At 33.7% G+C, this 14,888-nt stretch overlaps 1 protein-coding gene across 5 annotated transcripts in view; it reads right to left on the bottom strand.

Moving 5' to 3' along the window:
- Positions 1-14,888, bottom strand: part of NIPBL (NIPBL cohesin loading factor) — a 187,609-nt gene that overhangs the window by 61,251 nt on the left and 111,470 nt on the right. For 4 of the 5 annotated variants that reach the window (XM_023216496.3, XM_023216500.3, XM_023216499.3 and 1 more), the window contains 5 exons: positions 6,799-6,981; positions 2,046-2,243; positions 1,724-1,795; positions 1,534-1,623; positions 31-134 (listed from right to left, as the gene is read on the bottom strand). In XM_023216496.3, coding sequence (XP_023072264.1) covers positions 31-134; positions 1,534-1,623; positions 1,724-1,795; positions 2,046-2,243; positions 6,799-6,981 — 647 coding nt within the window. The remainder of the gene's footprint in view (positions 1-30; positions 135-1,533; positions 1,624-1,723; positions 1,796-2,045; positions 2,244-6,798; positions 6,982-14,888) is intronic. The other variant, XM_023216498.3, reaches the window with a different exon arrangement.

The following is a 14,888-nucleotide window of genomic DNA, read 5'->3' as shown; positions in this document are numbered from 1 at the left end:
AAATTTATACATTTTATTTTGGTGAGATACCTTATCCATTATACCCATTGCTTTTATTTTAGCGGATTCACTGCCAAGTTCATTAAGCTGATGTTTTCCTAATAGCAGTTCCTGAGGAATTTCATCATCATCACCTGCAAAATCAGCCAAATAAACACAAACTTTAGGTAAACGAAATAGCTCCAAATGTCAAGCTTAACTTTCTAATAAAATTTTTAGACACAGAAACGAAACAAATAACAACCTAAGAGGCCTCTATATATAAACCTCAAGTAAACCCGGAATGAAAAAGGACAGAAATTGAAGTCAGATTTATGACAAAAATGGGAACATGAGATAGGTATCTTATCTTTACTACTTTATATATACTCTTGACTCTTCTCAACCACACACACTGCCTCAGGAGGTTGACCTGATCGGATTACATCAAGAGTCTCCCGTGCCCTCTGGCTTTTGTTTGGGTTTGGCCAGTAGGGTGCCCTGTTAGAAGATCAATGAGTGTAAGGTCAAGTATTTATATCTCTTACTCTTTGCTTACAAGGTCTCCTCACGCTGGCTCTGTCCCCTGACCAAAAGGTATTGCTTCTTTCAAGGCAGCCTACTCTACAACTTTTTTTCTTGCAGAATAAGTTCTGGTGACTTTTCTGTAGCCTCACTCTTTTGGTTTAAGGTTGTTAACCCTGGGTTCTGGTACTACTTTGCCTCCATCTTTTTAACTGGTCTCTTTGTAAATAACTCCTCCTCATATTATCCTAATTTGAGAGTAGCCTTTGTCCTTTTGGGACCCTAAATGATACAGAAGACAATTTCTCAGCATAGAATTGCAAAGTTTTAAAAAAGATGAAACTGACATTCTAAATAGTCAGCAAACAAAATGATAGGCAAGTAATTCTCACAAAACAAATACTTATTTTACCAGCTGAAGGTGGCATAAGATTGTTAAGAATAGCTCTATACATTGTAAGTAGTGTTTTTATAAACATATTTTAATATTTATAGATGTAATCTTTATGTCATTGTAAAAGTAATATATGAATATAACATTAATCCTACTGTATTCTAATTGGTTTACTATTTTGGTTTGCATATTAGAATCTGTATTCCCTAAAGCCAGGTGTTTGGGTTTTACTTATTTTTGCATCAATAGCACTTAACATACTACTGGCATACAGTAAGTATTCAATAAATATTGGTCATTAGAATAAATGAACAGAAGAATAGATGCTTATTTCTGCATATTTGCTCCTAACAGTACCTTCATTATCCAGGGCCTGTTCAAGCCTCCTCACCTGCATAAAGACTTTTTTAATTACTTTAACTTACTCAGGATTCTTTAGATACTATTCAGACTTGATTAATTTATACCTGAGATTTGTACTAAAGTTTTTAATTTCTTGGTAACAGACTAGATTTGACTTCACAACTAGATTTCATTTCTTGATAGCACAGAGCATGCCTCTGTATCCTCTGGAGTAACTGACAGAAAGTTAGACACTTAAGAGTATGGGTAAATGTATTTTAAGTTGATTTTACCAAATGCAGTAAAATCCATGTCTTCCAAATTATCCAAAATATTCTCTATCGAGGCTGTGAATCTCTTAAAAGTTGAAGAGTCCATCATTTCTGCAAGAGAGAAAAATACATTCATTATTCTCACATTCCAAGTAGACATGTGAAGCTGAAGAATATGAATAAAGACAAATTAAATAAACTAAAGTGTTACCTTCAGGTGTTAGTTTTGGTTCATATGCTTTCCTTTTCTTCTGTTTTTCTTTTTTCTTCATTTTCCTAGCAACTAAAATGAACAAAAAGAAGTACTGAAATGCAGGAATGACAACTTAAAACAATTCCATTTTTGTTTCTAGTTTTTTTCCTGAATGTTAAAGACTTAAACAATAATCACTGCACATAGAAACTACGTATTTTTGTTTTAATTGAAAATTAGTTGTTAATTAACTCATAAAAAGATATAAAATATTCTTCAAAGTTAAAGCCCTAAATTTAAATTGGTTTATGTAAGAAATCCGTTGACACTGATGAATTACCCTCACTAAGGCTGGGAGGAGGAGAATAATCTTCCATGTCAGAATCTGATGGACTTCGGTTTCGATAACGACCACCACCTGAACTCCTTCTTCCTTCATGAGAGTGGCCACTTCTCCTATGATCCCCAGAGCTTCTTCTGTCACGCTCTTCATATTCCCAAGCTTTATCATCATCTTTTTTATGTCGTTTCCTAGAGGCTAGAAGCAAATCCCCATGACAAATAATTTACCTCATTTAAAAAGATGATTAAAATTTGTACTTTACAAATGAACCACATGGGGAAAAAAATCTTCATTCCATAGGGACTAGGAAATTCAGAGTGATTTTGTCTATCCAGAAGTTTAAGTTATGATATAGAAAGAGTATCACTAATTTTAGCACAATCTACCCAGATTTTAAGATCTTTACATGAACTCAGTATTTATTGCTAATAAATACAGATAGAAAGGTTCTTAAAATTAAACTATGGTGTTCATTTCAATGACATTTATTCAGCAAGTCAGTAAGGGTTATATCTAAACTTCAAGATTAATTGAGGCTGTAAAACAAACTATGTTTAGGAATTGGATGAAAAACAGAACCACCTTAAAGCACATAGATTACTGACGGGGAGCAGGGTTTGCAGGAGAAGTCAACTTTTGAGAAAGTGTTACAGAATATGGGTAACCATGTACACCATCAATTAATAGCTAAGTTAAACCCACAACTCAGTGATAAATTCCATAAGCCCTGGTGACCTAACATGACAAGCCTACAGAGATAGAATAAACCTGTACAGTTGTAAATACTCACATAATGAATTCAGTTCTCCAACAAAAGGCTTGCTCAAACCCAAGAAAAGTTTCTAAGCTTATGTATGCTTCATAAGCATGATTAGATATGTTACCTTCAATCTTTTCCCCATCATTTTAGCATTCTGCTAAAATCACCCGTACTGACAGGAGCCTTTAGGCAGACCTGGCAAACAGATTTCATCTGACACGTCAACTCTCATCAACTGGCAATAGCTGCCTAGAATATTATGTTGAAAATAACTCTGAGCTCTGAGAAAGCATCATAGTTCAGCAAGAAAGACTGATTAGAAATGTCCGCAGTAAGAGCTGGGGGGCACTATAAGTGACAAATATTTACCATGTCTGTTCTAGGATGAAGTAGGTACCACCAAGTTAAAACCAGTGTAGAGAAGTGATGTGTCCTACCTTGAGAACATATACTGGTTGTTGTTGTGACCACTTGCTGCTGACAATGATAAACTTTCTGGTCTGTTATTTGACTAGCAACTGCTCTTTTCTGAATCCCTAACTATGATAAATACACAAATACTTAAGACAAATGTTTTGCTTAAGTCCCCTACTTGGCTTAGATGTAAGGATGCCAACCTCTGGCCCAGGTGCTCTATGCTTGTGCCAGTGTCTTCATGTGTGGGTAATAAATGTCTATGCTCTGGCTAATCTTATTCTTAAATGCTACCCTAACTATTCCTGTTCAATAATCTAGTTTGGTTTCTGGTTCTGGACTCTTCTAGCCAATCTAGGGACAATATGGCAGGAAAAGGTCATTTTGTTTCCTCCTCTTTATGGTCACAGGCTTGGATAGCAAAAAGGTTCATATAAACCACAAATGTAAATGGATATAAATATCTGGGATTTTCTTCATAATTAGGTATGAATTTGGTTATGAGGTATGTGAAGAGTGATACGACTGTTCCTCTTTTATGATTACAGTATGCTCTAGTACATTCCTTTAGTGACAACTTGTTTCACACACTAATAAGTAGGCTGTGTGTATGTATTTGTGAGAGAGAAACATGTCATTTCTATATAGAATTCCTCAGATGTTTTTTTCACAAGTACTGAAATGCCTAAATTACAAGGGATGGCAACTAATAAGCAAACTACTTCAGAAAGCACTATTTTCTCATGGAGGCAGAGAAGGGGTCTTGCTATGTTGCTCAGGCTGGTCTCAAACAATCCTCCCACCTTGGCCTCCCAAAGTGTTGGGATTACAGGGATGAGTTACCGCGCCAGAAATTAGTATTTTACAACCTCAAATATGACCTGCTTTAGTCTTTGTACATTTTAATTAATTTCATAAATCCATTTCAAGCATTCAATCCTATGAGTAGAAAATGCTTGAAAAATCTTATAGTGGTTTGTAATTACATAGAATATGCTGTATTGGTGGTAACTATCCACAAATCTTGTAAATCTTTATTTCACATTCATCAAATTTTAGACAATTTAGATAAAAATGGGGTGACATTAAAAAAGAAAAACAACTTCCATAACACATTGTGTTATAACGAGGTTATCAGGATACCAACTCATTGTGGCTAGTTTATTCTTTCTCCATTTCTCTCATTACCTTGGAATAAGCAGGGGAAGGGAAAGGACTCAAAAGAGAGGTATGTAAAATATGACTTGGGTGTTCTCTCTCCTCTCTTTTCAAATTTCACCTATGTATCTCTTGAGCTTCTTACATCGCCCCTCTCTCCATTTCCCCCAGTACCCAGTGACCTTATATTTGTGCTATGGCCATCCAAATCTGTGTAGCCCAACTTTCAAAGTTATCCTTCAACATTTTCCCCTAACCTTCAACAAAACTATTTCCTTGGTTTTAATTTTGAGAAACCAATCTGATTAAACTGTTAAGTTTCAAAAAGTCTCTCTCTTTCTCGAAGCAGCATAATGCTTGCAACTTAATGTTCTCATAATAGTTTCACATTTTGTATTGTGCTATATTTTCACTACACTGTTTCTGTTGTGGTATAACAATTGGTTGTTTATGTGAACAATCATTTGGACTTCTTTCACCACTCAAATCAGTGGCTCCAGTGTCTACTTTTCTATAGTTACTCATATAGAAATAAGTGAAGAAAAACAGGAAGCGATTCTTGACATCTCTTTAAAAATCTAGAGAAACTTTCCTTTCTTCTAGCAGTGGGTGAAGCTCAGGTTCTTTAAAATAAATATTACCTTTCAATATAGTTGGGCATAGATAAAACAGGATCCACGGCTTTACGACGAAGCTATGTGCCTCCATAAGATGAGACAAAAGCTTTCATGATAGAAAGCACGGGGAAATGAATGGTGGCTGCTTTGGTGACAAACATGAAGGATGTGTGGCTCTACTCTCCACTATTTTATACTTCATGGAGATTTCTGATTATGTTATCCTTTCCACTTAACTGTGAGACAGCTTCAGAAATCTTTGCAATTGAGTAATGGAGGCAGCCACTATCCGTCAACTGGATTTGAAATGTTATTTGAAATCAAACTGGAATTCAGGGACTCCTCCCTCTTGACTATTCTAGATATGGGTGATATGTTTATTAGAGGGAAAGAGGCAGAGTGGTAAGGCATGTATATTAAAGGGAGCGAGTTCCTGGGCCCCATGTTTCTTTTATCTTCTCACCTTCCAGAGCTAACCACATCCCCATATGACCAAAATGTCTGATCGTAATAAAAAAAATTAACTTTAGCCATTTTAATATACTGTGTGTCAATACATTTCATAATACAAATTATAACAATTATACATGATTAAATGTTGATTAAGTTTGCTGTATATTTTATTTCAATTTTAAAACCTTTTTCAGATTTGTTCAGTATTCATAGTCTACTGCTCATAGCTCAAGAGCTCACAATTAAAAAAAAATCAGTAAATTAACATTAAAAACTTTGGAGGAGGTGAAGGGCTTCCATCAGCAATATACATTTAAAAATGGCGGCATGCATCTGTCCTTCCTGCCCTTGCTTGTCACACCTCAATCTATGGACACTAGGTGGAAAAGGTAGAACACTGGTGGTCTTCCCACTTCTTTTGGTCATTATGACTAAGTCAGTTGGCACACAAGTGAAGATCTCCCATAGTCTGTTTCCACTGAATGCCGTTTAAGTCAAACAAGGTTGCTGACCCCTCTTGGCTAGGCTCAATTCTCTTGCTCCAGAAGAAGGAAGATAGGGATAAAAGAGAAGAACTTTTTCAGTGGACCAGTAGGAAGACAGGCGAGGTATAGCAAGTCTAGTGCAAAGACAGGTGATCACAGTGTTGTAGAGAGGTAGCTGTGTAGTGAAGAAGCCAGCTCTGGAAAACAGTGAAACAAGGGAGGAATTCCAGGACACAGCTGGGCAAAAAGGAGAAGCCAGGTCCAAACCACAGAGATAATCTGCAATGTGGCTAATCCATTCATAATTTAGTGATAGTATGGTTTTAAATATTTCTTCATCTGGCTATCTCCTACGTGTCCTTCAAGACTCAACTCAAGTGTCACCTCTTCCAGTAAGCATTCCCTGAGCCCCCACTCTGATTTTGATGCCAATCCAATGTGTTCCCATAGCACCCTGGATTTACTGTTATCATTGTACTTTTATCAGCGTACTGCAATTATTTATTTACATATTTCCCCCATTAGACTGAAGGCTCTTTGAAGACAGGGGCCATATCTTACTTGTATTTTTACTTTCAGTGTCTAGCATATAATAGGAGCTCAATACATGTTTGCTGAATGCATACAGACACATACCTACCTGTGTTTTAAACTTAATTGTAGCTCATTTAATATTTTTTCTTGGTGCCAAGTGATCTCATCTTTCACGCATTTTTAAAGTATAGAGAAAAAAACTTACTATACTGTGTTATTAAGAATTAAGGTGACTGTGCTCTTGCTAAACCCCCAAATTATAAATGAGAAAAACACATCAACCTGCTTTTAAACTCTAAAATAATAACAAAGAGTTCTGTGATACTTACATTCAAAAGCTTCATCACTATCATTATCTTCATCTGAACTGATTTCAGCATATTTTGGCTTTTCATTAACTGTGCTACGCTTGCGTTTGTTCATTTTCACACGTTCACAAAGTGGCATGGTGGACTCAATTTCTGCCAGGAGTTCAGGGGGTAATTCTTTTAACACTGATTGATCTATACTACCTATTAATGAAAGGTAAACAAAAAAAAATGTAAATCTGAAGATAAAAGGAACATTTTAACTAAATTAGCACAATAAAAATATTAGTATTTATGTTTTCTCAGTCACCTGTTTATTTTAATAAAACACAACTATAATACTCTTAACCCTAAAGTGACAATATAGTTAATATATATGTACATGTACATATATACATATAATTATGTAACAACTTTAAAAACATGATACCACCATAAAAATGAAGGGTAATTATATAATAAATTTTTGATATAATGCCTTCAATTTGTCTGCATTGACTAAAAACTTTCTGAAACTAGAGATTCACTGACATTTGCAAGTGGATTTGCGGTAAGAGGTACACTTCACATTCTTGGTAGTACATAAATTTTGTTTTGTGTAGGTCTGAAGTAGTTTGAATCTAATGTTACCCCTCAATACAAGTGAGAAGTGTTGGAAGACACTTACCACTCCTCCTCCTTTTCTATGATCTTGGCAGTTGTGTATGGTGGCTGAGACAAGAGCTTTACATATGCTTTTACCTATCACTGTCTATTTGAGGGCATGGTAATGCCTTTAGCATTATGGAGAACTTCTTCAAACAGACAAATCAATATATACAATTTAACTGAAGACAAGAGAAACATGTAACATAGGAAAAATAGATGACAAATATTTTAAAATATAAATGTCTGTACCTGAAAAGTACATTTCAAGTACTTTTAGAAAATTCAAGTTCCTATCTTCCCACGAAAGAGTCAAGACAATAAAAAATAAGACAATAAGAGCCGTTATACTACTTTATCTTACACACATACACACACACACAAATAGTTCTTATGAAGAAATAAACTGTGACTATCTTCCTGACAGTTTAAAAAATTAAGTAGAAGTAGAAAAAGCTACTTATTCAGGATTACTTGTCCTTAATGATTACTAAAGATGGCAATTTTAGCTTCCTTTACTTACTTTGAGTGGAAGTATAAAAAGAAAAATCTTACCTGATAAATTTTATGAATTGGGAGCAAAGAGTACCTTTGTGGTTTATAGCAGGAAATATTAGTAACTTACAATCAACATTAATACTATCCTTTATAACATGCAAATGATAATAGTGCTTATGTAAAGAATAAAAATCATGACAGAAAAGTAAATAGCTATGAAGAAGATTAAGACAATACAATCAAATAACTCAAGATGGCGATATAAAACATTAATCTTAATGGAAGAATAACCTTTTAATTCTTCTGAAACTTTTATTCAGTATCACAAAGGAGTTATTTCAGTAACTTTCAGGCTTCTGTTCTTCTAAGGACATGCACAGCAACAATTTTACCCAACAAACATGCAATACTCATGACTGGTAATATCCCAGACTTCAATTGCTAAGAATTCTAACTAATGTTGAGTTTAACTTCTATGTCATTTTGAAATCAGGTAATATTTCTCTGTATTGCCTCTCTTAATTTAACTACTTAAGTTTTATCAGTGAGGGTCTTTTTTTTTTTTTTTTTTTAGAATACTGGTAGAAGTAAAAGAAGCCAACTTTAGCTTTGCATTGCGTATCTTCAGCCCCAAACTGAACACATTTTGCACCTCATTTAAAAGTCTTTGAATGAATATCTCTACTTCAGTATGTGTCTTTTTGATGGAACATCATGTTTTAGAGTATACATCTTCCCTTTTCCACATAACCTACATAATATTAAGTACATATATGGATGGTCAATAGATGCTTCTTGATTGCCTAACTCTGTGGTTCACAATTTCTCATGTTCACTTATAGATGTACTTCCTGGATAGTTCCTGAGTTGCTACATTTGATAGACAAATGAGTACATTTCCAAAATTTTTAAGAATAGAAAACATTTTTTTGCAGTATTTGAAACATTATGATCTTTATGGGTTTATAAATACAGATAACCCAAAGTATTTGACCTTTCACCCATCACGGATTTTTTTTTTTTTTAAAGCAAATGTAACCAAGTGATTGTTCTGCTTAGATTAAGTTCACATCACAGACATACTGACTTGATACTAATATACCAGAATTAATATTTTCCTGCAGATAAACACACAATAATCAAAGGTTAAAATATGTACTAGTTCTTGTGCTCTCTCTGCAATGGATTATTATGTTCCCAGATCAAGGACTCTGCTCTTTTTCTTTTTAAAAAAATTCCTCACAATAGCCAAACACAGACAACCTGTGCCTTATATCCGATAAAGCAGGTATCAACATTTATTAACAGTAGTTTACCCTTTCTTATTCCTTACATTAAAGAGAATACTATTAAGACCTCTAGTATTCTCTAGATCATTTTAACTTCTGTAAAACTTTGAAAGTTTAAACAACATAATTCAAAGGCCAAAAGTTTTATTTCTGAAGATGACCCAACCTTAAAGGAAAAAAATCCAGGAATCAATGTCTCTACATGTATCATCCTCCAAAAGTGAACCCTGTTTCATTTTAAACAGAATTGTCTATTCCACAGGTTTCACACATTTTCTGAATTAACCACATCCTTTCTTCCATTTCATGAAGGACTTTATAAATGGACTCTGCCAGGTCCCTTGATTACAAAGATAACAAATAAAATGCATGACTTTCCCATATTCAGGCCTGGGATCTTTAATATGACATCAAGGATCTGGATAACCCAGCCATCTGCAGGCTGAGATGGGAGGATTGTTTGAACTCAGGAGTCCTAGGTTGCAGTGAGCTATATTAGCACCACTGCACTCCGGCCTGGGCAAGAGAATGAGACTCTGTCTTTAAAAAAACAAAAGGATCCTGATTTGGATAACTCAGTTTAAAAGAAATGAATAAATAGCAAGTACTTAAAATTATCTGTATGACATACTTGGTTATGTTATTTCCCCTGAATTAGTTAATAATCCATTAAATACAAACATAGAGTCTTGTTATCTCTTAACATATGATGATGTATTTTAGGGATTGATGATTTTAGGGATTATTGTTGCTTGCCAAGTTATTTGTTCCTAAAAACTTCAGACTACTAGTGCTTTATGATTGTCTCTCCCCTAATTTCTTTTGTCCTAACTGCTTTATTCTTTAAATCAGATGTCTGAATTCCCATAAAACTTTATGTTATTGGCTTGATGAATAATGTCATTTAGTCACAATTTGAGATACCAAGTTTTCAGTTCTGTACATATATTCCATTAAATACAGTGCACTCTATACTCTGGCTCTAATATGGCTAAAGAATACATTTACTCTAGATAAGCTACATTTAAGCAATCTTTGATTTCTATTATAAATCACACAAATCAGCACTTGCCAGATTATTAAAACCAGAAATCATCAAAAGATTTAAAGTCCCAAACATTGATTTGATAACTAACAAAGTGTTTCGTTTTCTTTTTAAAACAGGAAAACAACTCTGAGATAGAAACAAATCACCTAAACTAATGAAATCTTTGGGGCTGAAGCTTTGGTCAATGGAAACAAGTCATGTTCAGAAAAAAAACTAAGAGCCTTACATAAACCTCCAAATATTATAAATCCTAAACAAACAAAAATCTTGGGCAGGCATAATGTAACAGTTCAGGGAGAATTCTTCCATTAATCTACCCATATAACACAGAAGCACCAAATGGATCTTTAACTTCAATTAGAGGTAAGCGGGGGCAAAAAAAAAAAAAAAATTTTCAATACTGCATGTAAATGATAATTTACTACTCATTATGTAAGTAACAACTTACTACTCATTACTGAAAAGTAGGGGGCAGGGATCAAATGATTCTTTCCTTGATATGTATACACGGTGAGAAAAATAAATTGTGGCAGTAATATCTTTAAATTTACACTGAATATAAAGTGCAGATACATAAAAAGATTTGTTTTTAAAAATTGCTTTCATTTAGATAAATTCAATTCAATTAGAAACTGAATGACTGTACATTCCTTTATATAAAAAAATCAGACCGATTAGCTTTTACTATAACAACATTCATTTTGGTTTTTATAACTGTGTAAAGCAGGAGGGAAATTGGTTTCTTTATTTTAAAAGTGAATGAACCAAGCTTTGAAAGGTTAAGACGTATTCAAGGTTTTGATATCAGTTCTCTTTGTACTATAATTTATAATAAGTTTAAAAGAGAATTTTTAAAAATTGACACATCAGAAGCCAGAAAATGCTAATATTTTTATACGTAAGACAGAGAGATCCACATTAAAAAACCCATTTTGTTGGTATTATAATACTAGTAGGTATTCATACTCTTTAATTTTGCATCAGGCCCTTGTAAAGAAGGGTTTCATTAATTTCTTTTTAGGATGTAAGAGGGAATTCAGTATAAAGATTATTTCTTCATAAACAGGCACAGGTTCTTTCAGAATTACTATTTGCTAGCTCCTTAGCTGTCAATCATACACCTATTTCTACAGATACAAGAACCCTATAGAAACTACATTTTTGGGCTGGCTTAAGAGACAGAATGGAAAGGAGAGAGAACACCTCCAGCAAACTTTAATTTTTATAAAAAGGTTTCTACGTAATGCATTTCTTTTAAGCAATATTTGTATGAACAATCTATTAAGCATAATTTGGAACCAAAATTTCTACAAATGGAAATGAGTACAAATTTTCAAAATACTGCTCTGAAGTCACAAGAGCTAGATACAGATTATGCCAACTTCTGTAATAAACTTTCTCCAAACATTTCCTAAAGATATCACTGATATGAATGTCTTTACAGAAACTGAAAATTTGAGTTTTTTAGAAAGGTATTTTATAAAACTGTGCAAATGAAGCAAAATAAATTCCCACTGCAGCATCATTAAATATTATTCAATACTACAATCTACCTTAAAGAAAACATACTGAAAATCCTCAATTTAGGAATTAATAAACTATGCTATAAATTCACTCTCAGAAACAATACTTTAAAACTTGCAGAAGCTGAGGATCCTAAACACAATTTAACTAGACTGGTTCAGTGCTAAGTAAAAGGCAACCAGCTGATGACGGTGATCAGCATTTAGTAGTGTAACTGTAACAGTAGATAATTGAAGTTATGTCAACTGTCCCTAGTAAGGCCTACAATCATTAGCTCATCAAGTGAGCAATATAGGCTAATCACTATTGACTATTAAAGCTGCAAGATACATTCCCAGTGAAGACTGCTTTCAGAAACTGCTTTACTCTTCAGTTTAAAGGATGATGTCAAATAACAAATAATATGGGTATTTCTCGAAAGCACTGAGTCCACGTAATGGAGAATGATATACTAGTTGGAAAGAAGAAGGGGGAGAGAGAAGGAAAAATGGTTTCCTTAGACATAAAGCTATTTTGAGACACTCTGGAATTAAAAAACAAAAAACAAAAAAAAAAAAACCCCAAAACAAAATCAAATGTTTGTAATTACTGATACTAAGCTGTTAATAACACTGAAGGCACATGTTAGTTGATGATTATGCCATTTTTTTTTTTTTTTTTTGAGACAAGAGTCTTGCTCTGTCACCCAGGCTGGAGTGCAGTGGCACGATCTTAGCTCACTATAACCTCTTCCTCCTGGGTTCAAGCGATTCTCCTGCTTCAGCCTCCTGAGTAGCTGGAACTACCAAGTGCCTGCCACCGTGCCCAACTAATTTTTGTATTTTTAGTAGAGGTGGGGTTTCACCATGTTGGCCAGGCTGGTCTTAACTCCTGACCTCAAATGATCCACCTACCTTGGCCTCCCAAAATGCTGGGAGATTATGCCAATCTTAAACGATCTCATAACTTTATTATTTTAATTTAGAGACACTACACATTAGGGTAATATTCTAATAAAATTTTTAACAAAAAAATATTTTTTGGCATGTAACATACTGATCGAAGTATATTTTAGAAGATATTTGAAGAACTTAAAAAGAATTCTACAAAGGGTTACGTTGCCTGACTGCCCCCTCCACCCCTCCCACACAAGGAATAAACAAGGTGATGGAAAGATAGGGAAGTTGACAAAGCAGGATAAGAATGGGAATAATATTAATCCCATGTTGTAACTGCTGTAGATCAAAATAAGTGTGATAGAAAAACTAAACACATAATACTATAAGCACGTTTTCTTTGGATCTTAACAAAAAATCCAGGTAGTTGACAGGGTGAAGAAAGTTACTACAATATTTAGGAAGCAGGATTCGAAAAATAAGTAACTCTTGAGCTAGGGTGTATTGATGGGAACATAAAAGATGACTATCTGATTTTAATGTGTACACAAAAGCTTTTCCTGAAAATCGTGACAACATCGTCTCCATTCAATAGGCATTAAGTATAATTTTATTATGTATGAAGTATTTTGTTAGGTACCAGGGATATAGACATATTGCCACAGAAATCAAATCAAATGTAACAATGCCACTTTACATTTAACATGCTCATACAAAAGACAAAAATAAATAATCTAAAATAGGAGTAATAAATCTGTACCTCTATCACACACTCAAAATTTATCAGCTTAAAATATATCCTAAAGAATGAATATTTTCTATATGAACAACTGGTAAAATATTCAAAAGATGGAAATTTATGGCTCTTCAATTTTGGTCCTAGGAACCAACCATAAAAGTATCCCAGCAATATTCAGACTAATTCCTTTACTCAGAAAATCATCAACACATCAAAATGTGATTTTCTGTGAATCTCCAAAGAAAATCCCAATATATACTACAAAGGTTCAGTAATCTACAACTGTGCTTCATGTACATGCAATTAAAAAAATCCACAATTAACCAACTCTGCTATTTAAACTGAGTAGCAAAAATCTAAAATAAAACCAAAATTAGAACATTACTGAAAAAAAAAAAAAGATACGGATCCTAAGACATAAATAAATTAATCCAAAAGATAGCTACACGGTATCCTGAAATGAATTTAAACACTGACATAGTATTTTTTGATGAAAAGGATTGTTATTGTAATTGCAGTTACATTAATATATGTGTATATATACACAAACATGCACATGTACACATACATACACATCACTCAGACACCCAGATAGCTTACTTACATACTAACATGACCATATCAGGTATATACATCTGCATTAAAAGTATACTATCAGAAACGTATTTTGGTGCTAAAAACTTATTCATAGGCCATATTACTGCATGTGAAAAAACCAGGTGAAATAATATAGCAATTACTAACTAAACGCTATATTCACTTCTGGATGTTCTTTAAGGAGTTGTAAAAGACTCTTTGTTAGAACAGAGTTTAGAAAGCAAGGCTAGGGTAAGCTGAGAGGGGAGGGAGAGAAAGATGGTTCAGATCAAAGGAACAAGAGGGTACCACTTTCCATCTTTCACCTGACTCTTCTAAAATTGTATAGCCATACTCTTTAGTTTATAAATATAAGCTACTCCCAACCTTTCACTAAAAAATTTTAAAGAAAATCTTTACCTAAAAGAAAACAATTCTGGTGTTAACCCCCGCATTCTACAACCTCTTTTATATTAACAAGTAACTCTGAAAAGACGCATTCCAGTTAAATAAAAAAGGCTACTTATTAATTGAAGCTGATGTCTTAATTGATTTTTGGTAAGTCTAACTGCTATAATTTAAAAATTAAAAGCTTCACTCAACACAAATATTAGTAACTCAGAAGGCAATATTTTTTCATTTTTATAAGACAAAATCAAATAAATTAACAGTGAAGAAATGAATGTTGATGAAGACCAAGCAAGAATAACAACAGATTAGCCACAAGTCATTCTTTGAATAAAGAGTTCTTTATAATACGTTTTCAAAGAATTTTCTTGGTAGACAAGTTACAACAGCATGTTATGAAAACAATAACCACACACTTTTTCTATCTCCTAATGCACTGCAGTGCTATACAATACAACTTTCTGTGATGATGCAAATGTTCTGTTTTGTCCAATATGGTAGCCAATAGC

The sequence above is a fragment of the Piliocolobus tephrosceles genome, chromosome 4 (genome assembly GCF_002776525.5).
Source record: "Piliocolobus tephrosceles isolate RC106 chromosome 4, ASM277652v3, whole genome shotgun sequence".
NCBI classification, from domain to species: Eukaryota; Metazoa; Chordata; class Mammalia; order Primates; family Cercopithecidae; genus Piliocolobus; species Piliocolobus tephrosceles.
This window is presented reverse-complemented; position numbering and strand designations above follow the sequence as displayed.